This window comes from Pan troglodytes, chromosome 14 (genome assembly GCF_028858775.2).
Source record: "Pan troglodytes isolate AG18354 chromosome 14, NHGRI_mPanTro3-v2.0_pri, whole genome shotgun sequence".
Taxonomy (NCBI): domain Eukaryota; kingdom Metazoa; phylum Chordata; class Mammalia; order Primates; family Hominidae; genus Pan; species Pan troglodytes.
The window spans coordinates 100,687,240-100,715,056 of NC_072412.2; the positions used below are offsets into that span (position 1 = coordinate 100,687,240).

At 39.7% G+C, this 27,817-nt stretch overlaps 1 protein-coding gene across 7 annotated transcripts in view; it reads right to left on the reverse strand.

The window, feature by feature from the left end:
- The window catches only part of ABCC4 (ATP binding cassette subfamily C member 4), a 282,364-nt gene that overhangs the window by 58,075 nt on the left and 196,472 nt on the right, over positions 1-27,817 (reverse strand). For 6 of the 7 annotated variants that reach the window (XM_001137006.7, XM_016925451.3, XM_063792279.1 and 3 more), the window contains one exon: positions 5,864-6,014. In XM_001137006.7, coding sequence (XP_001137006.1) covers positions 5,864-6,014 — 151 coding nt within the window. Of the gene's footprint in view, positions 1-5,863; positions 6,015-18,512; positions 18,927-27,817 lie in introns of those variants that run through there. The other variant, XM_063792282.1, reaches the window with a different exon arrangement.

The following is a 27,817-nucleotide window of genomic DNA, read 5'->3' on the forward strand; positions in this document are numbered from 1 at the left end:
TGTCCTGATCTCTGGAGGTCTCTATGGCATGTGCCATTGCTTTTTTCAGAATCTGACTGTGGTCTCAGTGGGTTCTTCATCTCTACAGAATTTTAAGAGGTGAATTCTTTTTTGTGTGACTTCTTTTTTCTTTGGGAGCTGGATATCCCATGAGGTTCCCTGACCAGCTGCTCCTCCTTGAGCCATTGTGTTTTTGTTTGTGTGGTGTAGTTTTTTTTTTTTTTTTTAAGAGAGAGTTGCCGCCCTGCCCCGACCTGCCCTGGGCTCCAGCAATCAGGCTGCCTCAGCCACCCAAAGTGCTAGGATTACAGGTGTGAGCCACCGTGCGTGGCCAATCTATCTTACAGGCGATGGCTACATATGTTTTATAAAATGATGAGGGGGTAGGGTGGGGGTAAGGGGCGGCGGGAGTGGAAAATTTAAGAGAAAAATTCTAACTCATTTTCTGGGTCGGACTCTTAGTCCAGCATCCACATGCCGATCTGTGCTATAGCTGACTCAATACTGGTGTGCCCACTGTACACACAGACACTGCACATTTGGGGGTGCTGGGGTACCAGTGTGCCAAGACATGGAGGTTCCACATATATCAGAGTCCAGAGTCCACAGTTCCGTAAGTGAAGAAGGAGGAGGCCACCAGGTATGAGACACTGGGGTTCTGAGAAAGTGGGAAGCCCTGGGTTGGGGAAAGGCAGATGGAGCTGCAGGTTACTGACTGTCCACCCATCCTTGGGGCTCTTTCCTGACTGATACATCTGACTGGGGGCACTAACTTTTAGGGTCCCTCTCCTGTGATAGTGCTTTAAGAAACCAGACCTTCCCTGAGCATAGATTCTCCACCAGAATGTGATCTGGCACTTCCCTTATGTCTAATTCAGGCAGAGAGCCTCCCACGAGTCCACAGGGTTCTCTCTATTCTCTATCTCTGGCATCCACAATGTCTCTACTAAAAATACAAAAATTAGCCAAGTGTGGTGGTGGGCGCCTGTAGTCCCAACTACTCAGGAAGCTGAGACAGGAGAATTGCTTGAACTCGGGAGGTGGAAGTTGCAGTAAGCCAAGATTACGGCCACTGCACTCCAGCCTGGGTGACAGAGTGAGACTATGTATCAAAAAAACAAAAACAAAAACAAGAAAACAAAAAGATTACTCTTCAACACACAGAGTAACCTTTTACTCGTTATTTGTGTCAGCTCCCTATAACCTGTAACTTTGCACTGGGAAGGTGGCAGGTGACATAACCATAAGAGGACTGAGCTGGTGCTTCTGTGAGAAAGGCTGGATGTTCTGCACAGGTCTTTTCTGCACACCCCAGATGTTCTAGCCTGCACCCTGGAACTTGGTCAATCTGGAAACAGGGTGATATTGGGAATAACACAAGAGAATTCCAGGCTCCATTACCCTACAAAGAGTTTGGCTCCCAGTAGTTCAGAGAAATCACTAGAACCATGCTCTTACCTCCAGAGCAAGGGAGTGTTGTGACTGAACACGTCCATCATATAGAGAATGCCACTGAGAAGGAAGGAGATGTGGCAGTCACGGGGACAGAGTCCTGGAATGAAATTCTTCAACATAGCTATTGTCATTTGCTTTCCTCATCAGGAGACCCAAGTTGCCACTGTTTTATCTCCAACTGGGTTTCAGGGCAGGGTCAACTTGAGAAATTAGGTACCATCCCAGTTTTTGAACACCCGGGAATATCATGAAGATCAAGCTACACACTTTAATTCACACCAAATTACCAAGGTATAGCAGGAATTTGTAACCTTTGAAAAGATAGTCCTTTCTCTTCCACACCCCACTTAGGGCTGAGAGGGCTGCCAGTGAGGGTGAGCTGGGAGGTCTGCAAAGACAACTAACTAGTACCGAGGGAGAGCGTATGTCAAGCCTCAGCTCTAACGTACTAGTCAGCAGTTTCCGGCTGACACAACCTGCCGTTTCACAAGATCAATAGCTGTGTTTTCCACAACACAGAGAACTCTTTAGGATATACTCTACAGAGATTTTCTGTCTTCTCTGAAAAGAACATGAAAAGGAATTGCATGCAAAGATCTGGTCTACCAGTCTTGCTGCGGGGTACTGACGCTGTGTGGGACCTCTCAGGGTTATTGTGGTTTTAATTCTCAAGGCTATAGTGCCTCTGGTAGTTCCCGTATGTTCAAGGTTTCCAAGCAGTCTCAGGCAACCCTCATAAGTATTATATCCTTGACAGAGGGAAAAACAGACTTGAGGCATTAAGAATACTGCCCAAAGCTGGGTGCGATGGCTCACGCCTGTAAACCCAGCACTTTGGGAGGCTGAGGCGGGTGGATCATCTGAGGTCAGGAGTTCGAGACCAGCCTGATCAATATGGTGAAACCCTGTCTCTACTAAAAATACAAAAATTAGCCAGGTGTGGTGGCGGGTGCCTGTAGTCCTAGCTATTCAGGAAGCTGAGACAGGAGAATTTCTTGAACTCGGGAGGTGGAAGTTGCAGTGACCCAAGATCACGGCCACTGCACTCTAGCCCGGGCAACAGAGTGAGACTATGTCTCAAAAAAACAAAAACAAGAAAACAAAAAAAACACTGCCCAAGGTTAAGTAAAGTAAGCCATGCAAGTGGTAGACTTGGGCATGGACTCATATCTGTTTTATTTCCAAGGCTGTGCTTTTAATCTGAGCCACAGTATCTGAGAGAGAGAATAATCAGAGTTAAAGGTTCTCATGCATCCTGAGGGCATTTTTCTCCAGACTTTGTAGCCCACGTTTTAAAAATCCCCTAATCTTACTTAGCTAATATCCAACAGCCTTCCCTATTCCTGTGCCGCTTATTAACCACCTTGCATTGAACAAAGTCCCTGGGAATCTAGGATGAACGAACATGGGACACATGGGTTCACACTCATGGCAGACATTGCTAGTGGATCACAATATCTTTACAAACAGAAATTGGATACGGCTTCACATTTCAGGCATTGCCAAATGAGTGGAGGTGGCTAGAGAAATGCAGCCAAATGCCATTCCGGTTTTTATGTACTTCTCTATGACTGACTGTTGATATGGTGACTCTTGCAAACATAAAATGATCAACTGCAGATTTGTTTTTGTTTTTCGTTTTGTTTTGTTTTGTTTTTTCAGTTTCACTCTTGTTGCCCAGGCTGGAGTGCAATGGTGCAATCTCGGCTCACCTCAACCTCTGCCTCCTGGGTTCAAGTGATTCTCCTGCCTCAGCCTGCCAAGTGCAATGGCACAATCTCAGCTCACTGCAACCTCCACCTCCTGGGTTCAAGCGATTCTCACGTCTCAGCCTCCCAAGTAGCTGGGATTACAGGCATGCACCATCACGCCCAGCTAATTTTGTATTTTTAGCAGAGATGGGGTTTCTCCATGTTGGTCAGGCTGGTCTCGAACTCTCGACCTCAAGTGATCCACCCACCTCGGCCTCCCAAAGTGCCAGGATTACAGGTGTGAGCCAATGCGCCCAGCCCAGATTTGTTATTAAGATTCATTAAATGCCGGCTATGACTCCAGGGGCAGTGAGGCAGTCCAACGGAGGCTTTGGAAATCCTTGAGGGCACAAGGATGAAGCTGGATTATGCCTCCCTGCCATGGCAATCAGGCATCCTGCTTTCAGCTGGTGACTCCAGCAGTGGTCTCAAAAACCATGATCCACTGCTGCTGAGAAGAAACAGTGGAATTGTGACTTATGGCAGAGACCCACCACCCTGGACGAATAACAGTAAATAGTTCCAACCAACCAGCCCCCGTAGTTGGTGATCTGAGCGCATGGAGAAAGAATCCTGCATATTTAACTCATTGTTACAGCCAATCAGGGTACAGGAACACCCAAATATGCCTCAGGGGCCATGATAAGGTTGTCAGAATCTCCACATGAAAATGTTTTCAAGCTTTAGGGTACATGCTGAAATTCAAGAGAGAAAATCCTACACTGCTTCCCAAAAAGCCTTCCTAAGTCCCCCTTTTCTCCACATCCACATGGATCGGATGTGGCTGTTGACACAGACAGTCTACGTCAAGATGTTCCTTCTGGAACGGCTGCTTCCTTCAACATACCACAGACTCCCTTAAAACAAGACTCTCGAATAACTTCATTTCATGAGCGGGCCCAAACCATAAAATGCCTGCACAGCCTTGCTGTCCACACACAACACTGGCTAGGGCCAGTCATCTGCACAAGGAAGGTCTCCCAGCAATTATACTCTACCTTCCCTAGCAAGTCCTATTGGCCAAGTGTTACTCACATGTGGACTCCACTGCTCGGCCTGCCCCCTGAAAACCTTACAAGACTAGACCTCATGGTAGCTTAGCTGGTTTTCTTGATGACTGAAAAGTTTTTCTACAACTTTTATGGACTGTCACCCCTTCTACTTCATGCAGACACTTAGGATAAATGCCTCTTAAGAGTTCACTGTTGGCCAGGTGCAGCAGTACACACCTGTAGTTCCAGCACTTTGGGAGGCTGAGGCGGGTGGATCACTTGAGGTCAGGAGTTCAAGACCAGCCTGGCCAACATGGTGAAACCCCATCTGTACTAATAATATGAAAATAGTGGGGTGTGGTTGTGCACACTTGTAATCCCAGCTACTTGGGAGGCTGAGGCATGAGAATCACTTGAACCCAGGAGGTGGAGGCTGCAGTAAGCTGAGATTGCGCCACTGCACTTCAGCCTGGGTGAGAGCAAGACTCCATCTCAAAATAAATAAATAAATAAATAAATAAATGTTCATTGTTAAAAGAGAAACATATATATGTCACAACCAAAAACTGCTTTGTCCTAATAAACTTCTATTTACCACTCAGTAGAAGATACTGAAAATGATGGGACTCAATGCTTCTCTTCTAGGCGTGGCTTCCAGAGAGCTGAGTTGGCATTCATTTGCAGTAACTATCCACAGTGGAGCTTTTCTGATACAAATATCTTCCTTCTTTATTTTTTGGCTATTATCCTTATACCTTTTATTAAAAAGTAAAGCAATTCTACTCTCCTTACGAGTTTGTGTTTAACAATGATGAAATATGTTAATTTGTGCATGCATAATGAGATGAACTCTGGATTATTTCATCTCTGCGATTACATGTGGAATAGAGTGATTAATCATAAAATGTCTTCCTCATGATTCCAAAACTAGGAAATTGAAGAGAGCAACAGACTATACGTTTTCTAAACTGATATATCTCCTTGTGATCTAAGGGGATTATTTTCAGTGTCCATATATATATAAACAGCCTGAGGGGGAAAAACCTCAAACGGTGACATTAGAACAAGCACCGCTGGTAACAAATGGAAAACTGAAAATAACAATGCTTATCTTTTCAAAACGTTTAAACCTGCAACATCCTAGCCATTTTGTGAGTTTGCAAAAGTCATAAATTTACCAAATACATTGCTTCTGACACCTCTTTTCCTTTCTCCATCCTTCTCATTTCCTTGTCATTTTTAGTATCTTCGGGGAAAGATACTAAAATACCCTAATTATTTTCCTTCTATATTAGTTCCACCATGATCAAATATTTTATTTCTAAGAAAAATGTTTAATTAAGTGCCGGCTTTGTGTAAGGAAGTATGTCATAAACAAGACACGGAGAGTCCCTGTCTTCACAGTGCTGACATTCCTGTAGAATATTACTCCCCATATGGCCTTCACTCCTTCCTTATTCCAAATTGCAAGGTTGCACGTTGCAGGCTATCAATTCCACATGCTCTAAGGGACACAATGATTCATAATGGCCAATACGTTCAATTACCTAATGTTAGAGAAATTCTGGAAGACAGAGTCTGCCGAATTTCAGGGGGTCTCTGTAATTTATGGCATAAATGGAAACTAGCTAGCATGTCTATACCAACCCGAGTTTCCATACTCACTTGTAGATTCCAGGCGCTTCACATCTCTTGACGTTTCCAAAAAATATCGCCGAAGAAAAATGAAAATGATTCCAAGGGGAACCAAGGGTATTGCGATCCAAGGAATCACGGCCACAGCCACAGAGACCACACCAACCACTTGTAGCAATGTCTGAAATAGCAGAAGTAGATGCAGGTTTTCCTTATCAAGTATTCTTTTCAAAAATACTTTCATGAGTTGTTGTTAGGATTACACTCCTTTCTCTGAAAGACTTATTGTAGTACCAGGGACTGCTTTTCCATACAAAGGAATAACAAAAGTATAGGTGGTCCTGATGATATCTATTACATGCCTGCCATGTGCCAAACACTATGATATAAACTTATCCATTAGTCTTTTTTTTTTTCTTTTCCTTTTTTTTTTTGAGATGGAGTCTTGCTCTGTCACCCAGGCTGGAGTGAAGTGGTGCCATCTCCTCTCACTGCAGCCTCCCACTCCCGTGTTCAAGTGATTCTACTGCCTCAGTTTCCTGAGTAGCTGGGACTACAGGTGCATGTCACCATGCCTAATTTTTGTATTTTTAGTAGAGATAGTGTTTCACCACATTGGCCAGGCTGGTCTCGAACTCCCGATCTCAAGTGATCTGCCCACCTCTGCCTCCCAAAGTGCTGGAATTATGAGCGTGAGCCACCACACCAGGCCCCCATTAGTTCTTTTGAAACACTCACCAGCCTCATGAGTCAGGCATTATTACTTTCCCTATTTAATGGATGAGAAAACTGAGATTTAGAGTAGGACTTGAATCCCAAACTATCATGAGTCAGTTGATGTTATGCGGGAAATGAGCATGCAGGCATCATAGACAAGGAACCCAGAAGCCTCAGCTATGCACGGGATAAGGAAGTGACTAATTGCAAATTCAGTGCTCAGAAAAAAAGGAAATAATTTAAATCTTCACCTTTGGAAGTGGGGAGTCATCTCTCTTGGTATCTATCCTTTGCTAACATTTACTGAATGCTGATTGTGTATCTGGCTGTATATTAAATACACATGTATCAACTCACTTAAATCTCACAATATCCCTATGAAGTAGTATTACTACACCATTTTACAGATGGAGACACTGAGGCACAGGGAGAAAAAAGTAACTTGATCAAGAACACACAGCACCAGTCACAGAGCTGAGGAGCATGCATTGTCAGCCACTACATTTTAGCTTGTCCCCAGCATACGGCTAGCTTTTTATTGGTCAGGATAAAATCCCTGAATTTGTCTTTAATTTTTCCCCTAAACACACTTACATAAGAAATTAGAGTTCATTAACATGCCCAATAAAGAATAGATAAGAGAAATGTAATAAAATCTTACATGTTTTAAAAGACCTGAGACTTTTTTCTTTTTATTACAATATATTGAATTTTATATTGTCAGAAATTTTTGTCTTCTATTTCTCTTACGTTTAGTAGCACTGAGGAAGAGGTTTGATAACAAGAAAACAAGTCAAAATGTCTAACAGGGTTTTTTTTTTTAGCTTTAACACTTGGATATGCATTAAATTTCCCACGATTAGGAGAGTATTTCAAACGTCTATTTCAGAGGCACATGATAACAATAGCAAATGACATGTATGAGCACGTGCAAGGCACTGTGCTAACGGGTCTGTGAATGTTCACTTACCCATCACCTCACCCAGCAAGGTGACGTTATCTTTGGAAATTACCTTGGTCTAAAAGGTGAAATATAAAAACAAAAGCAAGAAGCATAAAAACCCAAGACACTGGATGATGCTCATTTCAGTATTCATCTTTATTAGGAAACGTGTGATATCACGGTCTATGGCTTCGGGAAATATGAGTGCAACTCAAGTTAGTCCCTACCTACTCTGAAACCACAACGCTTGCTTCTTGAGACGGATAGAACAGTGGGGGACGTGCAGATTCACGTTATACACGCTCTGAGGCCTCCAAAGTTCACTGTCTTACATAAAAGTACATGACTTCAGCAGAAAGTACAGAGTGCTATAGAAATATAAGGAGAGGCCAGGTGTGGTGGCTCACGCCTGTAATCCCAGCACTTTGGGAGGCAGAGGCGGGTGGATCACCTGAGGTCAGGAGTTTGAGACCAGCCTGGCCAACATGGTGAAACCCTATCTCTACTGAGAAAAAAAAAAAAAAAATAGCCGGGTGTGGTGCCGCATATTTGTAACCCCAGTTACTCGAGAGGCTGAGGGAGGACAAGTGCCTGAACCTGGGAGCTGGAGGTTGCAGTGATCCGAGATGGTGCCACTGCACTCCAGCCTGGACGAGAAAGTGAGACTACATCTCAAAAAACAAAACAAACAAACAAACAAAAAGAAATATAAGGAGGAATACATGCACACTTTGTAGAGGTTTCTAAGGAAGACTTACAACTGATTTTCACAGGCAGGTTTAACAGACAACCAGAAAGTACAGCATAAATAATCACTTGCGGGTCGCAATCACAGTTTGCTTGCTGCGGGAACACAGGCAGTTCTGTGTGTGTCTTCTCAGCACCACCACCTGCATCTTGACCCACCAGCCCAGCATCTGGCCTACTAGGCCACCCATAATTTTCTGTACCTAGCTGACAGCCAAAGAAAGGTACAATTGCCCTGCCCTCCCAAAAACCAAGAAGAGGCAACATGTCATAAGCCTTGCTTATATCCAAACCTTAGTACATATGTATTTCGCATCCATTATCTAACTTCACTCTCATATCTAAATAGGAGGGATTATCATCTCCATTTACACAGGAGGAAACTGAGTCTCAGAGAGGTTCAGTAACTTCCTCAAAGACAGAAAATTCAGTCATACTGACCTTACACCTGTTCTCTTAATCACTGCAAGATACTATATCCTACACACGATTCATATTTTTTAAAGCATTTAATACCGAAATATATCTGTATTTTTTATATTTTTGTTTTCTGAATTTTCTAGTTTTTAAGGTTATTTTGTGTGTGTGTGTGTGTGTGTGTGTGTGTGTGTGTGTGTGTGTGTGTGTGGTTATATCTGGTCTCTCAGTGAGGTGACCAATCCCAGCTCCCAGCTAATTAGGAAATAACAGACTTCTCAGCTCAAAAAGAAGAGCTGATCTTTAAAAAGTCTTAAAATATTTGCTAATAGAACATGGCAACACATATTGATTTAAGAATTATTGTTTACATTTAAAAGTCTTACAAAAAGATGAGTTCTAGACCCAGAAAACAAAATGACTTAAGAAAAAAAGAAGAACCACATTTCAATAAATATATAAAACCTCAGGACACAAAATGAAGGTTGAATACATTTCATATTCAATATCTATATTTGAATAGTAGTGAAAAATATAAAATTTCCCCCGGCAGACTCTTCTAGAATTAATTTTGTATCCGAACATTACAGAATGGAACATATTCTTTTAACAAGCATAATTTTAACTACAATGCCTGTTTGGCATTTAACCACCAAACTGCTTTGAGTCCTGGAGAAATTTTTAGGTATCTATCCACTATTTACTTTAAACTTCATCTTGTGGGATTCTGTTCCTGCTAGTCTTTGTGAAGCTTGTGCCAACGAACATGTTTTCTATAAACAGCAGTAAAAATGTATTCCTATTTTCTGCAAATAAAAATGCCATCCATCCTTCTGGCTCATTCTATTCCTCATTTGAACTCTCCCTCTCTCTGTCAACCTTCTATTAGGTACAAGATGAAATATGTATTTAATCATGAGGCCACTTAATCAGTAGATGGTATTTTCATGATTTGTTTATGGTATTAAAACATAAAATCAGGATCATTAAGGTTGCTAACACCTCACAGAAAGTGGAAAGCTTTTAATTCTGCTGTAAGCCACTGAAGAATTGTGTTCTAAGCTGTGAAGTACAAATCATCCACATTGCTTTAAACGATTACTGACTTTGCAGAAGACAAATCTTAGGTGTAATAAACAAAGCAGGGTACACTTCTTGGCGAGAGACTATGGCAAGATTTTCTTCTGATTTAGAGAGAAAAAAATTGCCCACTAGTTTTTGATCAGTAAGGTGTTTACTGATAGGGTGGCAGAAGAAATTCTTCTACTTATTTATTTTGGGAACACATGAGACTAAAACAAACAACAAACAAACAAAAAACTGGCAGGGTGCGGTGGCTCACGCCTATAATCCTAACACTTTGGGAGGTCAAGGCAGGCAGATTGCCTGAGCTCGACACCAGCCTGGGCAACATGGCGAAACCCTGTCTCTACTAAAAACACAAAAACTTAGCTGGGCGTGGTGGTGCATGCCTGCAATCCCAGCTACTTGGGAGGCTGAGGCTTGCAGTGAGCCGAGATCATGCCACTGCACTCCAGACTGGGTGACAGAGCAAGACTCTGTCTCAAAAAAAAATAAAACCTACTTCTCAATGAAATGACTAACATAACAGGTTGTGCTCCTGGCTAATACAGGATTTCTTCTGGAGCCATTAAAATTATGAACAGGGTATACAAACCGACAGGAATATTAAGAAATAAAAATGTAATTCTGTCAAATCATTATCATTACCTTCAATTACAGGATGAATAGAAGCAAAAGGGACAATATGGAAGACACTTAAATGTAAGCTCCTAAGCCCAAATACTGACAGCATCAGCACTAAGTCAGCAGATGTAAATTATGTGCTACTGTAGCATCTCACCTGCCTCAGGGAGTTCAGAGGTCAACTCTGGTTCCCAGGTCCCACCTGGGGAGATCTCTACTTTACATCTGTTTTTTTTTTGTTACCTCATCCAACCCAGTGAATGCCTTTAAATCAGAACTTTATGGAGTGTTGGTATGTCTTCTGTGTATGACAAGATCTAAATAAACATTCTCTAAGCTTTTCTAAACTTGTCCTTCCCTTGGGATACATTAATCACTCCTTTCATCCCTCATATGCTAATCTGATCTTTTGACACCCAGCGCTGGTACCTGTGTTGGACTTCGGTTAGTGCTTAATCCTGAGTCCCAGCTAACTCCAATGAAGAGTGAATGGTGTAAGGCGTTAGAGCAATGTGGTGCACCTCTCCCTTCCTTTGTGGTCAGCATATCTCACTGATAGATGGTTTCCTTTGTATATTTTTTCCATGTTAATGTTTATTATGAAATTCAAGGCTGAAGTCCGTCTATATGCTACCTTAAAAATACACACCTTAGAAAAGGCATATAAAAGTGGAAATAAAAGATAAGTTTTAACCCACTTATCTTAATAACTGATATAACAAGCACATAAAAATCGACAGAGAAAATTTGAAACCATGATTAATAAACTTGACTTAATGATGACCTAAAGGCTACAATACTATAGCCAATAACTGCATAAACACACTTTTCAAGTGCATCTTTATTATGCCATAAAGCAAGTATCATCAAACTTCAAGAGACAGATATTATACAGAATATTTTCTGACATAAGTGGATTTAACAAGAAATCAACGTAATTAGAAATGTAACTAGAAATGTTAGGAATTCAGCAATATATTTCTACATAACACCTGTTTCAAATAAATTACAAAAAAATTAGAAACTTTTCAAATAAAAGAAAATGAAAACCTAATAATATTAAAATTTCAGGACTGCAACTAATGCTGTTTACAAGTAAAATTATTCCTTCAAACTTTTTTTTTAAGACAGGTTAAAAGTAAAGGATCTAAAAATATACCTTACAAAGATAGAAAAATGAGTAGCATATTAAATTAAAATCTGAGAAAAATGGAAATTAGAAAAAAGGAGAAAATGATTAAATAGAAAACTAATTTGAAGGAGAAAAATCAACAAACCCAAAGCCTCATTATATAAAAAACTGATGAAATCAATAAACTTCGAAAAGACTAATCAAGAAAAAAAGAGAGGAAAATTATCATTATTATGAATTAACAGGGAATAACAGAAGAGGTACTACAGGCATTAAAAAGAATATATAATAAACACCGTTCCAATAAATTAAAAATTTTGATGCAAAAGGCAAATTTCTGGAAAAATGATGGGCAAAGACTGACATAATAAAAAACCTAAATCTGAATAATTCTATTATTGAATTTAAGAATATGAATTCATGACACAAAAATTTCCCATAGAAAAAACAAAGATGGGTCACAAGATGATTTTGCAGAAGTTTTATCAAATTCTTCTAGAGAATTGGAATCCAGCATTATCCTGATATAAAAACCAAAGAAAGGAAAATTATAAACCAAACTGTTTTAAGAACACTAAGTCCAGGCCCGGTGGCTCACACCTGTAATCCCAGCACTTTGGGAGGCCGAGGAGGGCGGATCACAAGGTCAGGAGTTTGAGACCAGCCTGGCCAACATGGTGAAACCCCATCTCTACTAAAAATACAAAATTTAGCTAGGCGTGGTCGCGGGCACCTGTAATCCCAGCTACTTGGGAGGCTGAGGCAGGAGAAACACTTGCAACCGGAAGCTGAGATCACGCCACTACACTCCAGCTTGGGTGAAAAAGCAAACAACAACAAAAAAGAACACTAAATAACATACTAAATACATTGAATCTAAGAACATAAAAAATAATTATACTTTATAAACTGTTTACACCAGTAATACAAGCCTGATTTAAGATCTGACAATTAATCAATCAATGCTATTTATCAGGTTAATGAAACAGGAAGAACCACATGATCATATAAATAGTGGCAAGAAAACACCAGGGCTTGAACTCAGGAGATGAAAGTTGCAGTGAGCCGAAATCATGCCACTGCACTCCAGCCTAGGTGACAGTGAGACTCTGTCAAAAAAAGAAAAAAAAAAGAAGCCAATCCCAAGAGGTGGGATCATGGCAGACGAGAGGCAGGACTAGATTGCAGCTCTGACTCAGACTAACAGAGCAGTGTGCAGAGGCCTGCATGTGAACTTTAGCTCTGGATCGACTGCAAGAACAAACCAGCAATCCCAAGAGGAGCCACAGACCCTTTGAAGGAAGTGGACTGCTACTGCAGGACCTAGGAGACACCCCAAATACTCTGCAGCAAGACCCACCCAAGGAGAGTCTGAGCTCAGACATGCCTAGCCCTGCCCCCACCTGATGGTCCTTCCCTATGCACCCTGGTAGTGGAAGACAAAGGGCATATAATCCTGGGAGTCCTAGGGTCCTGTGCACTGCTAGTTCCTCTTCATGCTACCACAGCTGATGCTCTCTGCAAAGTGCCACCTTCCAACAGGAGGCCAACCAGTACAAAAATAGAGCATTAAACCAAAGCTAAGAACCGTCACAGAGTCCATTGCACCCCCCGACCACCTCCACCGGAACAGGTGCTGGTATCCATGGCTGAGAGACCCAAAGAGATCTCTGTGAGGTTCACATCACAGGACTCTCTGCAGACAACCCCCAGTGCCAACCCGGAAGCAGGCAGACTCACTGGGTGGCTAGACCCAGAAGAGAGACAATAATCACTGCGGTTCGGCTCACAGGAAGCCGTATCCACACCAAAAGGGAGAGAGTACTATATCAAGGGAACACCCTGTGGGACAAAAGAATCTGAACAACAGCCTTCAGCTCAAGACCTTCCCTCTGACAGAGCCTACCCAAATGAGAAAAGGAACTAGAAAACCCACTCTGATAATGTGACAAAATAAGGCTCTTTAACAGCCTCACAAAATCACACTAGTTCACCAGCAATGGATCCAAACTGAGAAGAAATCCCTGATTTACCCGAAAAATAATTTAGGAGGTTAGTTATTAAGCTAATTAGGGAGGCACCAGAGAAAGGCAAAGCACAATGCAAGGAAATCCAACAAATAATACAAGACGTAAAGGGAGAAATAGTCAAAGAAACAGATAGCTTAAAAAAAATCAAAAATTCAAGAGACATTGGACATACTTACAGAAATGCAAAATGCTCTGGAAAGTCTCAGCAAAGTCTTCTTTCTTCTTCAAAGAAAGAAGAAGAAACAAGTAGTAGAAGAAAGAACTCAAAGACAAGGTCTTCTAATTAACCCAATCCAACAAATACAAATGGAAAAAGAATAAGAAAATATGAACAAAACCTCCAAGAAGTCTGGGATTATGTTAAACGACCAAGCCTAAGAATAATCAGTGTTCCTGAGGAAGAAGAGAATTCTAAAAGCTTGGAAAACATATTTGGGCAAATAATCGAGGAAAACTTGTTCAGCCTTGCTAGAGACCTAGACATCCAAATACAAGAAGCACAAAGAACACCTGGGAAATTCATGGAAAAAAATCATCACCTAGGTGCACTGTCATCAGGTTACCCAAAGGTAAGACCAAAGAAAGAATCTTAAGAGCTGTGAGACAGAAGCACCAGGTAACCTATAAAGGAAAACCTATCAGATTAACAGCAGATTTCTCAGCAGAAACCCTATAAGCTAGAAGGGATTGGGGCCCTATCTTCAGCCTCCTCAAACAAAACAATGATCAGCCAAGAATTTTGCATCCAGTGAAACTAAGCTCCACATATGAAAGAAAGATACAGTCTTTTTCAAACAAACAAATGCTAAGAGAATTCACTACTACCAAGCCACCACTATAAGAAACTGCTAAAAGGAGCTCTAAATCTTGAAACAAATCCTGGAAATGCATCAAAACAGAACCTCTTTAAAGCATAAATCACACAGGACCTATAAAACAAAAATACAAGTTAAAAAGCAAAAACAAACAAAAAAAAACACAAAGTACACAGACAACAAACAGCACGATGAATACAACAGTACCTCACATCTCAACACTAATATTGAATGTAAATTGCCTAAATGCTCCACTTAAAAGATACAGAAGTGCAGAATGGATAAAAACTCACCAACCAACTATCTGCTGCCTTCAGGAGACTCACCTAACACATAAGCACTCACAGAAACTTAAAGGGGTGGAAAAAGGATTTCATGCAAATCGACATGAAACACAAGCAGGGGCAGCTATTCTTATATCAGACAAAACAAACTTTAAAGCAACAGCAGTTAAAAGAGACAAAGAGGGACATTATCTAACGGTAAAAGGCCTTGTCCAAAAGGAAAATATCACAGTCCTAAACATATATGCACCCAACACTAGAGCTCTCAAATTTATAAAACAATTACTAATAGAATTAAGAAATAAGAGAGACAGCAACACAATAACAGTGGGGGACTTCAATACTTCACTGACAGCACTAGACAGATCATTAACACAAAAAGTCAACAAAGAAACAATGGATTTAAACTATACCTTGGAACAAATGGACTTAACATACATAAACAGAACATTTCATCCAACAACTATAGAATACACATTCTATTCGACAGCTCATGGAACTTTTTCCAAGATAGACCATATGATTCAACTCCAAAAGGAATCTTCAAAACCATGCAAATACATGGAAATTAAATAATCTGCTCCTGAATGAGCATTGGGTCAAAAATGAAATCAAGATGGAAATTAAAAAATATTTCAAACTGAATGACAATAATGACACAACCTATCAAAACCTCTGGGATACAGCAAAGGCAGTACTAAGAGGAAAGTTCATAGCCTTAAACACCTGCATTGAAAAAGCTGAAAGAGCATAAACTGACATTCCAAGGTCACACCTCAAGGAACTAGAGAAACAAGAACAAACCAAACCCAAACCCAGCAGAAGAAAGGAAATAACCAAGATCAGAGCAGAACTAAATGAAATGAAACAACAACAACAAAACACAAAAGATAAATAAAACAAAAAGCTGGTTTTTTGAAAAGGTAAATAAAATTGATAGGCCATTAGCAAGATTAACCAAGAAAAGAAGAGAGAAAAATTAACTGACACCACTGAAATACAAAAGATCATTCAAGGCTACTATGAACATCTTTACACACATAAACTAGAAAACCTAGAAGAGATGGATAAATTCCTGGAAAAATACAACCCTCCTAGCTTAAATCAGGAAGAAGTAGATACCCTGAACAGACCAATAAGAAGCAGCAAGACTGAAATGGTAATTTAAAAATTACCAACAAAAAAAAGTCCAAGACCAGACAGACTCACAGCAGAATTTTACCAGACATTCAAAGAAGAATTGGTACCAATCCTTTGGACACTATTCCATAAGACAGAGAAAGAAGGAACCCTCCCTAATTCATTCTATAAAGCCAGCATCACCATAATACCAAAACGAGGAAAGGACATAACCAAAAAGAACACTGCAAACCGATATCCTTGGTGAACATAGTTGCTAAAATCCTTAACAAAATACTTGTTAACTGAATCCAACAACATATCAAAAAGATAAGCCACCATGATCAAGTGGGTTTCATACCAGGGATGTAGAGATGGTTTAACATATGCAAGTCAATAAATGTGATACACCACATAAACAAAATTAAAACCAAAAAATCACATAATCATCTCAATAGATGCAGAAAAAGCATTTGACAAAATCCAGCATCCCTTTAAGATTAAAACTCTCAGCAAAATCGGCATACAAGAGACATACCTCAATGTAATAAAAGCCATCTATGACAAACCCACAGCCAACATAATACTGAATGGGGAAAAGTTGAAAGCATTTCCTCAGAGAACTGGAACAAGACAAGGATGCCCACTCTTACCACTCCTCTTCAACATAGTACTGGAAGTCCTGGCCAGATCTATCAGACAAGAGAAAGAAATAAAGGGCATCCAAATTGGTAAAGAGGAAGTCAAACTGTCGTTTACCTTGGAAACCCTAAAGACTCCTCCAGAAAGCTCCTAGAACTGATAAAATAATTGAGCAAAGTTTCCAGATACAAGATTAATGTACACAAATCAGTAGCTCTTCTATACGCCAACAGGAACCAAGTAGAGAATCAAATCAAGAACTAAACCCCTTTTACAATAGCTGCAAAAATTAAAATAAAATAAAATACTTAGGAATATACCTAACCAAGGAATCAAAAGACCTCTACAAGGAAAACTACAGAACACTGCTGGAAGAAATCATAGACAACACAAATAAATCGAAATACATCTCATGCTCATGGATGGATATAATCAATATTGTGAAAATGACCATACTGCCAAAAGCAATCTATAAATTCAATGCAATTCCCATCAAAATACCACCATCATTCTGCACAGAATTAAAAAAAAAATCTAAAATTCATATGGAACCAAAAAAGAGCCCGCAGAGCCAAAGCAAGACTAATCAAACAGAACAAATCTGGAGGCATCGCACTACTTGATTTCAAACTGTACTATAAGGCCATAGTAACCAAAACAGCATGGTACTGGTATAAAAATAGGCACACAGACCAATGGAACAGAATAGAGAACCCAAATACTTAACCGCCAACTGATATTTGACAAAGCAAACAAAATCATAAAGTGGGGAAAGGACACCCTTTTCAACAAATGGTGCTGGGATAACTGGCTAGCCACATGTAGGAGAATGAAACTGGATCCTTATCTCCGACCTTATACAAAAATCAACTCAAGATGGATCAGAGACTTAAATCTAAGACCTGGAAACTATAAAAATTCTAGAAGATAACATTGGAAAAACCCTTCTAGACATTGGTTTAGGCAAGGATTTCATGACTAAGAACCCAAAAGCAAATGCAATAAAAACAAAGATAAATAGTTGGGACTTAATTAAACTAAGGAGCTTTTGCACCACAAAAGGCACATTCAGCAGAGTGAAGAGACAACACACAGAGTGGGAGTAAATCTTCACAATCTATACACATTTGACAAAGGAATAATATCCAGAGTCTACAATGAATTTGAACAAATCAGTAAGAAAAAAACAATCTCATCAGAAAGTGGACTTAGGACATGAATAGAAAATTCTGGAAAGAAGATATACAATGCTCACTATCACTAATGACTAGGGAAATGCAAATCAAAACCACAATGTGATATCACCTTACTCCTGCAAGAATGGCCATAATAAAAAAAATCAGAAAACAGTAGATGTTGGCATGGATGCAGTGATCAGGGAACTCTTCTACACTGCTGGTGGGAATGTAAACTAGTACAGTCGCTATGGAAAACAGTGTGGAAATTCCTTAAAGAACTAAAAGTAGATCTACCATTTGATCCAGCAATCCCACTACTGGGTATCTACCCAGAGGAAAATAAATCATTATTTGGAAAAGATACTTGCACACACATGTTTATAGCAGCACGATTCACAACTGCAAAATCATGGAACCAACCCAAATGCCCATCAATCAATGAGTGGATAAAGAAACTGTGAGATTATCTATCTATCTATCTATCTATCTATCTATCTATCTATCTATCTATCTATCTGATGGAATACTCCTCAACCATAGAAAGGAATGAACTGACAGCATTTGCAGTGACCTGGATGAGACTGGAGACTATTATTCTGATGAAGTAAAACTCAGGAATGGAAAACCAAACATTGTATGTTCTCATTGATATGTGGGAGCTAAGCTATGAGGATGCAAAGGCATAAGAATGATACAATGGACTTTGGGGGTTTAGGGGGAAGAGTGGGAGGAGGGCGAGGGATAAAACACTACAAATATGGTGCAGTGTACACTGCTTGGGTGATGGATGCACCAAAATCTCTCAAATCACCACTAAAGAGCTTAGTCATGTAACCAAACACCACCTGTACCCCAGTAACTTATGGAAAACTAATAAATAAATAAATAAATAAGACACTGAAATAGATACAGATTTTTTTAAACAGAACACAAAAATCAATGACCATAAAGGAAAAGATTGATAAGTATGTTTATGAAAACACAATATTACAGGGCTAAAAAGATAAGCATTAGTACAGAAGGAAGGTATCTGCAATTCAGAATACATAAAGAATTCTACAAATCAGTAAGAAAAACAAAACAAAAACCCAGAGTACTCAATAGAAAAATTGTTAAGACACTTAAATAGGTGCTTACCCAAATGATATTCAATTGGTCAATAAACATAAAAAGATGAAAAGTATAAGAGCAAACCAAATGAAAATTCTATAAACAAAAATTGAATATCAAAAAAACAACATTTAGCCAGGTACAGTGGCTCATGCCTATAATCCCAGCACTGAGGTTTGCTTGAGGAGGGAGGAGGATTGCTTGAGCCTAGGAGTTTGAGACCAGCCAGGACAACACAGCGAGATCCCATCTCTATGAAAGAAAAAAAAAACATATTCAATGGGCTGGCAGCAGATTGGGATAAGAGAAAGAATCAATGACCCTAAAGACAGAGCAATACAAATTATCCAAATGAAATACAAAAATAAAAAAGACTGAAAGACTGGAATGCAACACCCTAGATCTTGGAGCTACACCAAACAGTCTAACGTACTATCATTTTCAGTCCCAGAAGTCAAGGAGTTAAAAGAGAAAGAAAAGAGAAGTGTATCAAAACATAAAGACTCATAATTTTCCAAAATTAAATAAAAATACCAACCCATATATTGAAGAAGCTCATTAATCCCAAGAAGGATACTAAACACATATAGTCAAACAGCAAAAACTCAAAGAGGAAATTGTTTTAAAAAGCAGCCATGAAGAGACATAATGTATAGTGCAACAAGCATAATAATGATGGTTTCTCATCAGAAACAATGAAGGGAGAAGACAATGATGTGATATATGTACAGTGCCAAAAAAAGGAAAAAAAAAGAAAACTGTCAACATAGAATCTTCTATCTGTTGAAAAGATCATTAAAAACAAAGTTGAAATAAAGACATGCTCAGATGGGCAAAAGCTAGGAGAAGGTCTCTAGCAGACTAGCCTGCAAAGAAGTTCTTCAGGCTTAAGGAAAATGATACCAGATGGAAGCTCAGACTTCAGAAAGAAATAAAGAGCACTGGAAAGGACAAATATGTGAATAAATATAAAACACAATTTTCTATAATATGTATGCACATACATGCATACATATGTATAAATTTCTTTAAAAGACCATTGGTTATTTAAAGCAAAATGGACCCAATATATCATGAAGTTTATAGCATATGTAGAAGTAAACAATATGACAACATAAGCCCAAAGAATAGGAGAAATAAATTATATAATAGTAAGATTATTCTATTGTTTGCAAATTTGGTAGGAAATTATTTGAAAATAGATTGCAATAAACTTAAATGCATATGTAAACTCTAGAGCAACCACTAAAAACAATAACATAAAGAGGCAGAGCTAAAAATGTGATAGAAAAAATAAAATAAGAATATATATTCTATTCACTCCAAAGAAGGAAAAGAACATATGAGACGAATAGAAGACAAATACCAAGATGGTAGACTTAAAACCAACCGTATCTATAATTACATTAAATGTACATGGATGAAACTCCACATAAAATGACAGATAATTTCAGCTGAGCATTTAAAAAGCCAGACCCAATTAGATGCTGCTTACAACAAAGACTGTAAATACAGAGAGAGAGAGAGATACCAAGCAAAAACACCCCGCTCTTAGTAAATGACAGAACAGTGGACAAAAATTCGGTAAAGATACTGAAGATCCAGATATTATAAGCCAACTTGACCTGTCATTTTTAGAACTCTACAATCCACAGCTACAGAATATACATTCTTTTTTTTTTTTTTCTTTTTTTTTTTTCTCAAATGCACAGGGGACCGTTACCAAAGTAAAGTAAATACTGGGCCATTAAAGAAGTCTCAATACATTTCAAAGGTTAGAAATATTACAGAGTATGTTATCGAATTACAACAAGGCTAATTAGAAATCAGTAACAGTAAGGTTTTTTAAAAAAAAAAAATCCCTAAATCTTTAGAAATGAAGTTATATACTCCATAATAACTCACTAATAAAATATTACATCAGAAAGTCAACTCATGGGCCAGGTACAGTGGCTCACGCCTATAATCCCAGCACTTTTAGAGGCTGAGGCGGGAGGCTCACTTGAGGCCAGGAGTTTGAGACCAACCTGGGCAACATGGTGAAACCCCATCTCTACTAAAAATATAAAAATAAGCTGGGTGTGGTGATGTGCACCTGTAATCCCAGCTACTCGAGAGGCTGAGGCACAAGAATCGCTTGAACCCGGGAGGTGGAGGTTGCAGTGAGCCGAGATTGCACCACTGCACTCCAGCCTGGGCGACAGAGTGAGATACTGTCTCAAACAAACAAAAAAAAAGTCAACTCGTAAATATTCTGAACTGTAGATAATGAAAACACAACATATCAAAATCAATGGATGCAGCTAAGCAATACTTAAAGAGAAAGTATAACTTTAAATGCATATATTATGAAACAAATGAAAACCAACAGATTAATGTTCAATCTTAAAAAGCTAGAGAAAAAGATAAATTAAATCAATGTAACTTAAAAAATTATAAGAAATTAATGAAATAGAAAATCTACCAACTACAGAGAAAATTACAAAATCAAACATGAATTCACTGAAAAAAAAATCAAAATTGATAAACTCCAAGCTAAACTGATTGACAGAAACAAATTATCAGTGTCAGGAATAAAAGAAGAAATTTCACTATAGATTATAAAGACATTAAATGGACAAATGTGAGATTATGAACAGTTTCATGCAAAAAGTTCTCCAGTGAAGACGAAATAAGCAAATGTATTAAAAACCACAATTTGCAAAACAGGAAATATTCACAAATGCCTAATATTAAACATATACAAATACACTTATGTATATTAAAAACTAAAAAATCAACAAGATTTTTAAAAACACGTTTTAAAAAGCTGGCAGGAGATCTGAACCAGTATTCCAGAAAATAAGACACATGAATGGCCAATTAGCCTGTATGAAAAAAGCTCAATATTAATCATCAAGGCAATGCAAACGGATCATCTATACTCTACTAAAAAGAATAAAAACAAAAAGATTGATCATACTAAATGTCGTCGAGGATGTGGAGCAACTAGAATGCTCATATATTGCTGCTGGGTGTGTAAAATAGTACAACCATTATAAAAATCCTTGTCATAGTTTGATTTTTGGTTTTTAAAGTGAACTTTACGAACCCAGCAATTCCACTCCTATGAATTTTATCTGAGATGAATGAAAACATATGTAGTGTACCCATAAACACTTCTATAAGAACATTCATTGCTCAAAACTGGCAACAATTCAAATACCCATCAATCAGAGAGTAGACAAATAAATGTTGATGTCATCATACAATGAAATATCACTCAGAAAAAGAAAACAAAGAAATGAACCACTGAAACATACACAGAACTCAAAAACATGGTGAACAAAAGAATCCAGCCACAGAAAAATTATTGGTTCCATTTATATGTAGTTCAAGAACAGGAAAACTAATTGATGTTGACAGAAATCTGGAAGAGGTGTAGAGGTGTGAAAATTGACTGCAGAGGAGCAATCATCTTCCTGAGGAGATGGAAATGCTCTACATCTTGTTTTAGAGGGTGGATATTGGAATGCACACAATTAGTAAAATTCAACCTAAAAAAACTGTCGATTTTATTGTATATAAACTATACTTCAATAAAAATAGATAGGGTAAAAAATATTATGACACTAGAATTTCATTCCCATCCCTTTGGCCATGTTCAGGCAGAGGTTGGGCAGTGTATCAATACACAACCATAACGCTAAGAGATGATCTCCTCAGGTGCATTGAGGGTAGGAAAGAGGGCAAATGTGAGAACTAATGGTAACCAGCCCGTGGGCCCTAGAACAAAAATGGCTCCTGATCCATGTTTGATACGAGTCCCATAGGTGGCTGGCCCTTTGCTGTGATGCACAAGCGGCACTATCGGCTTCGTGACTCAATGCAAATGAGAGAGAACACTAAGTCAATGGACCCAGGGAAAGGGCTGAAAGAAAACAAGTAAGTCACAAAACTCACAAGCAGAACAGATTACACTTACCCATGCCCCACATCAGATGGAAGTGATACATCCATATATAAAATAGTGACTGCAAGATTTTAATAAAACTCAGGCAAGTTCTCCAGTCCAAACCTTTTTTTGTTCATCTTATCAAGAAAACTCAGTAAGTATACAGACAAAAATGAATGTAATCACTCAAGAATAGCATAGAGAGAATTTAAAGGTCCTCAATTAAGTAAACATTTAGCCATTTTCCTCTCCTGGGTAATAGCTGTCCATTTTATCATTACTAAGGATGCAAGATGACAAGAAGAGAAAGCACCATGAATGGCCACTATTGTTTTGCAATGGACATCATCCAATATGCCAGAATGGAAAGTTCTATGCTCTGCTGAATACCACCAGACTTGATAAAAATGAGACTCTTAATTTTTTTCTTTAGGTCTTAATTAGCTTCTTGTTAAACTACAAACATTATCATTGGAACACACATGCTGGGAAAAATTGGAACACTGGTTGCCAGCCTGGGAAGCCTGGGAGGGTCCCCAGTGATTAACTGTCACCACACTAATGGTGACAGTACTGCTTTCTACATGTGCTATCACACTGGAAAAAACCCAACCATTGCATCTTTCATTAAAAAAGAAAAGGTAAAGGAATTGTTAGAGTGGGCCTGTGTGAATCCTATCATCCTGATCTCAGAAATCCAGGGGTCAAGAGTTGGCAAATATTTCCAGTAACTCATGTCATCAACTGCCCTGTCTATTAACAAGGAAATCCACTTTAATGTGGCAGTTGGCATGAATCATTATCTCTAGGGCTGGCATTTTCACAGACTAGTCCATCCTTGTAAATGCAGTGACTAAAACTCTTTTGTTGACTTTGAAAGCATGAAAACACTGTGATTCAGTTAAAATGGATGAGTTTACTTTTGAAAGACTCAGTAAAACAGAGATCTTTCAAATGAGGGCAAGGCGACCTAACGATCTCTTTTGTCCAATGGGGATTTGAGGGTAGGAGTTGGGGGAAGGGGTGAACAAACCTCAGAAATCTCAAAATGACAAAGTCATTGTTCAGTGTGCTTTCTACACACTTTCCCTGACATCTCTACACAATGAAATGTAAGGGTCAGTGGTACTGAGACAAGTCAAGGCAGTTCCACTCTTTTGCTTCTATAAAAGCGAGTGACCCAACCTATTATACTCAAGTCTTAGGATGGCTTTGTTCTCCACATCCAGATGCAGCAGCTTTTTCTCCTGCCCCTCATCCTGCCCTCCCACCCCCCTGGGGAAGAAATGACTGAGGACACCTCCTTCACATTTTCTTTTTCTTGGGCATTTCACTTCATAAAGCTGCAGTCAACGTGTTTTGTTTGTGGGAGGAGGGACTGGCACATTCAGTGGTGGTCTCCACTGCTGCCTGCATTGGTGGCTCAAGTAGCCTCAGGATTAGTCCTTTGTGTTCCATGAAAGGATATGAAAAGTCAGTTATTTAAGCTCAGTCAAGCTGCTGATTTTTTTTTTTTTTTAGATGAGGGGTGTGTAGGGAAGAAAGGTTTTGCAATTCCGTGTGCCTCAATAAATTACACTATTTTGCTGAGTGCAGCTGTGTGCAAGTTAGCATACTCAGAGCACTCCCAAATTTAAACAGAAAAAATTAAAATGCCTAAATCCAACCTCTGCATCTTATCTTCATTTTTCATTTGTTTTTTTCTAGTAGGAAGACTTCTTAGAGGCAAAGATTTTAGCTAGCAGAAGTCTAGATAACTCAGACTCTACACTCAATGTTATCAAGGGCCAAGGAAGTTTCAGCAATATTATGAAAATTACGTTATTATGAGATATTTAGTGCTCACTGGTTTATTCTGAAAACAACTGATTTTGATACTGTGGTTCCAAAAGAGAAAATAGCCATTAAAGCCTTCAGGGATAATAAACCTAATATCTGGAATACAAACTCATGTCCTAATACTTATGGGTTCTGGTAACTGTCTGACAATTACCTTAATGCAGCATAATGTCATTGTCAGGCTATTTCTCCCACTTAAAAATATACGTAGTATTTAAAAAATACCTTTTATTTAGTGAGCTTAGATGTTATGCTAAGAATGTTATTGAAATGACTTCATTTTATCCTCACAATAACCCTCATGGAATAGGTAGAATTTTCTCCATTTTACAGAGATGTAGCATGTGGCTTTGTGAGGAAAGAGAAAGTAAGTGGTACAGCTAGGAGTCAAACTTAAGAAGGATGATTCCAAGCCTCTCCCATTCCATCCTACACTACACTTGAAATTTTTTATTATTATTTTTTGGTTCTTTTGAGTCTGGGTCTGGCTCTGTTGCTCAGGCTGGAGTGCAGTGGCACAACTGTGGTTCACTGCAACCTCGAACTTCTGGGCTCAAGTGATCTTCCTGACTCAGCCTCCAGAGTAGCTGGGACTACAGGCACGCACCACTACAACTAGCTAATTGTTTTATTTTTTTGTAGAGACAGGGTCTCACCATAATCCTCAGGCTGGTCTCAAACTCCTGGGTTCAAGAGTTCTTTCCAGGTCGGCCTCCCAAATTGCTAGGACTACAGCCATGAGACACCATCTCTGGCAAAGTCTTTTATTATTTTTATAGAGAAGGGGTCTCACTATGTCGCCCAGGCTGGTTTTGAACTCCTGACCTTGAGCAATCCTCTCACTTCGGCCTCCCAAAGTTCTGGGATTACAGGCATGGACCACCACACCTGGCCCCTACATTATACTTTGAAGTTATTTACTTACAAGTGATATCTAGTCACACCTTTTTTTTTGTTTTTTTTTTTTAGATCGAGTCTCGCCCTGTCTGGAGTGCAATGGCACAATCTTGGTTCACTGCAACCACTGTCTCCTGGATTCAAGCAATTCTCCCTGCCTCAGCCCCCCAAGTAGCTGGTATTACAAGGGCCTGCCACCACACCCAGCTAATTTTTGTATTTTTAGTAGAGATGGGGTTTCACCATGTTGGCCAGGCTGGTCTCAAACTCCTGACCTCAAGTGATCCACCCACCTTGGCCTCCCAAAGTGCTGGGATTACAGGTGTGAACTACCACACCTGGCCCAGTCACATCTAATCTTATTCACAGTAGCACACTCAACACTCACACCTTTAAAACCTGAAGCTGGGCCGGGCGCGGTGGCTCACGCCTGTAATCCCAGCACTTTGGGAGGCTGAGGTGGGTGGATCACGAGGTCAGGAGTTCGAGACCAGCCGGGCCAATACGGTGAAAGCCTGTCTCTACTAAAAATACAAAAATTAGCCTGGCGTGGTAGCACGCACCTGTAGTCCCAGCTACTTGGGAGGCTGAGGCAGGAGAATGGCGTGAACCTGGGAGGCAGAGCTTGCAGTGAGCTGAGATCACGCCACTGCACACTAGCCTGGGCGACAGAGCGAGACTCCACCTCAAAAACAAAAAAACAGAAAACAAAAACAAAAACAAAACCTGAAGCTTTTCCTAGAGAACCAAGAGCAGTGGCAAAGGGAATTTTCATGGCTCTGATATCCTGAGGTAGAATCACCCTAAACAGACCACATAAATGATGCTGGCTTCCTTTTAATTTTAGAATTGAGAACAGCTCCAATTTTGCAAGCAACTATAATTTGACAGGATTGGCAAGATATATGACAGCTTTAACAGTTGATCTAGTAAAGCATTCACGGTGGTGTGCAAACCTAACTGGCCTTCTACTGGGACACAGCCTTGTGAATGATACATGCCTGAGGGGATCGACTATCCTGCAATGTGGGCCCCCTATTCAGAAGCAAGGGCTTTCATTAGCCACACAAGGCATTCTGACCTGGATGTCCTAAAGAGAAACTTGTCCAAACCAGTATCCTTTCTTGTTTTCCTGATGCTGGTACAACCCCATCTTTCTGACAGTCTCCCATTCCTCTCCATATCCTTCCACCCAAATCTCTAAACTCTAAATTCCTGTGCTTAAGAAACAAGCCTTCTTGTGATCTGGCCCCTCTGCATCTCTCCATCTGATCTCCTCTAATGCCTTGTCTCAAACCTCCTGATGCAGCTATTCCACACTGCAGTGTCCCTGTAGATATCCTAAACTCCTGCACTTCCTGCCATATGTGCCTCCTTCTCCCCTACATATGGCTCAGGAATAACCAGGAAGCCTTACCAGCTTCCCCAAGCAGGGCAACAGACGAAGCCCTTTGCTGCTGTGATGTGAACTTGTATTTGGCCAGCATGGAAATAAGGGATACACAATACAAAATCCTTAAAGTTGGTTTTGAGGTTTTTTTGGTTTGGGTTTTTTTGTTGTTGTTGTTGAGATGGAGTCTCTCTCTGCTGCCCAGGCTGGAGTGCAGTGGTATGATCTTGACTCACTGCAACCTCCACCTCCCATGTTCAAGCAATTCTTTCAGCCTCCCAAGTAGCTGGGATTACAGGTGTGCACCACCATACCCAGCTAATTTTTGCGTTTTTAGTAAAGATGGGGCTTCGCCACGTTGGTCAGGCTAGTCTGGAACTCTTGACCTCAAGTGATCTGCCCTCCTCAGCCTCCCAAAGTGCTGAGATTACAGGCATGAAAAAACATGTCCGGGTCTGATGTTGGAGATTTTCATGGTCTTTCTTATATATATATCACACACATAATACATCATCTATGAATTTCAAGACACGTGTGAAGCTATTAGCACACAATCCTATTTTCCTCCAATTCTCATCTCCACCGCATTTATTCTCATCCACACATAATTTGTTAACAATTTTTTAAAGTGAAGCTTTCTTTCCCAAGGCTTCAACTTGTCAAACAAATCTTTCTTATGGCATTCCTGTTTCATCAGTTTATATGATAAGTATTGCCATCACAAAATTACAGTAACAAGGATAAGTAGCATGAATACGTTGAGGAAGAATCACAACTGACTCTGAGGAAGCATAATGAGGCCAAGGATTGGGGCAGAGAGTGGGGTCCGCCAGAGGCAGCCCAGTGGCAGGCATGTGCTACAGGTGGAGTGGAGGGTGCTGTGAATCCAGAAGGTGATGAAAACAAACGAGTGGATTAGAACACAGTCCTCAACCTTTCTGGCACCAGGGACTGGTTTCGCGGAAGACAATTTTTCCATGGATGGTGATGGAGGTAGTTTCAGGATGATTCAAGCCCATTACATTTATTGTGTACTTTATTTCTATTATTACGTGGTAATATATAACGAAATAATTATACAAC